General features: G+C 48.3%; 1 protein-coding gene across 1 annotated transcript; it reads left to right on the plus strand.

Moving 5' to 3' along the window:
• LOC136388548 (mammaglobin-A-like) lies at positions 1-1,738 on the plus strand. Its single transcript, XM_066360369.1, has 3 exons — positions 1-98; positions 431-618; positions 1,582-1,738. Exons 1-3 carry the CDS (start codon positions 44-46, stop codon positions 1,618-1,620), a joined length of 282 nt encoding a protein of 93 aa, XP_066216466.1. The 5' UTR covers positions 1-43; the 3' UTR covers positions 1,621-1,738.
• The last annotated feature ends 328 nt before the right edge of the window (positions 1,739-2,066 follow it).

Raw genomic sequence — 2,066 nt, forward strand, 5'->3', positions numbered from 1 at the left:
TCCTGCCACACCACAGTGACCAGCCAGAGCCGCTGCCGGGACCATGAAGCTGCTCCCAGTCCTCGTGCTCGCTGCCCTCCCCTTTTACTGCTACGCAGGTGAGTCCGCACGGGGCGGGGCTCGGGGGGCTTGTTGTCAGGGCCGCTGTGGGAGATCTCTGCTCCCCTCACCCCAGGACAGGGCGTCTCACTTCTCTAGTTTGTAGCTGTGTATGTGTGTGTGTGTGTGTGTGTGTGTGTAACAAGGAAGCAGTGTGTGAGGGCTTAAGAATACTCAGACCCTGAGTTACTGTCCGAGGACTCAGACCATTCCCCGTCATCTTTCTGAACGGACGTGCAGCTGGGATGTGGGAGAAGGACAAGCATCACGGCTGCCCAACAAGGAGTTCATGCCTCTGTGACCGAGCAGCTTTTGCACGCTTTCATTCCAGGTCCTGGCTGCAAAGTGATGGATGAGGTGATCAAGGATACAATTGATGTTAATGTGACCCCAGAGCAGTTCATAGAAAAATTTCAACGGTTCATAGCGGGGGAAGAAACTGAAAAGGCCTTAACGGAAATGAAACAATGCCTTATGAACCAGGATCAGGCAACTCGGGACAATGTCAAAGTGATGGTGGTGAGTCTGGTTTCTCCTTAACCACTTTCAAAGCACTGGACAGGGACAAGCAGGCACGAAGTTCAGCACTAATTTATTCAGAGCAAGAGTTGCTTGTGTTTTACTTAATTTCTGGGAATTTTATTGTTTGTGAGTGGGAGTACTCTGACACCAGGAAAGCCATCCAAGCTGGTGTTGGGGAGCCTGTGCACTTTGTGGAGTCTCTAGTGAGTGATTCCTGGAAAGGCGAGAGGGAAAAGTGTGTTTGGGCAAAGGCTTCCCTTCCCCTCGGCTGAAGAGACCCCGAGTCTCAAGAGGACCGTCACTCGTAAGAGTGATTGGCAAAAGTATTATTTTGTTCATTAAAAGAAATGTAAACCGTTTTAAAGATTTTTCAGAAGAGCCTTGAAAATTGCATTTGAGGCTGGTTTCTTCCATCTTCCAAGGCAATCTGCAATGCGGTGAAACGAACCCAAGTCTGCAGGTGTTAGTGATTGACTTTCTTGACCATTCATTCAGTCCCACGAGTGAGAAGTGGAGACCATGGCTATGGACTCCCCATGGGTGATGTCATTGATGAAAACCAAACTCAGTAGTTAAACATTGAAATATTCTTTTAAATTCCATCAGGTACCATTTACTTTCATTGTAGTATTCACACCCTACCCTACGGTAACATGTAAACATTCCAGGGTAAGTGTTGACAGTATTGCCACAGCACAAAGATAAAAGTGTTCATCACTAAGAGTCTTCTGATGAAGGGATCCCCGCTGGGGAAATGCTGGAAGCCCGGCCCCTCTGGCATCAGCAGAGGTCTCCTGAGCGGGAGGACACAGCACAGAATTCCGATGTTACCTCCACCACCAGCTCTCTGCCGCTGGGCGTGGACCAATCCAGGGAAACAAGAGAGGAAACGTTAGTTTTCCAGGATTGTCCTTTGAAAGAAGCACGAAATGTAAGTGATGACTGTGTTTTGTTTTCCAGGATGCAGTATACAATAGTTTTTGGTGTGCTAGGTATTAAGTTTCCACCAGACCTTTGGCTCACACTATGGAGAATGATCAGAAACCGACGGATGATGGGTAGAAACCACGACTTAGCACCCTCTTCTGTCTTTTGATCTACAGACTGCAAGACAGTTGCTGAATCCTCACATACATTTTCCCTTCAATAAAATATCTGCAAAACTAATGTTCTTCCTGGCGACTGACTAACACGGTGGTTTTAAAGAGATGCAATCACACACGCGTTGCTCACGTGAGCACAGGCTTGTACACAGTCCTCATTCCATAAGACGTGGGTGGAAGGTCGGAAATTGGAAACTCATTCTGTCCCTCAGAATCTGCTGCCATCATGGCTCCTTTCCATGAAAAAAGGACGTTCTCCCTTCATCAGACCACCTCCCAGGACCACCTGGTATTGTGGGCGCTCAGGTCCTGGGGCAGCCTCTGCTCAGCTTCCTGGATTTA

Source organism: Saccopteryx leptura, chromosome 1 (assembly GCF_036850995.1).
Source record: "Saccopteryx leptura isolate mSacLep1 chromosome 1, mSacLep1_pri_phased_curated, whole genome shotgun sequence".
NCBI classification, from domain to species: domain Eukaryota; kingdom Metazoa; phylum Chordata; class Mammalia; order Chiroptera; family Emballonuridae; genus Saccopteryx; species Saccopteryx leptura.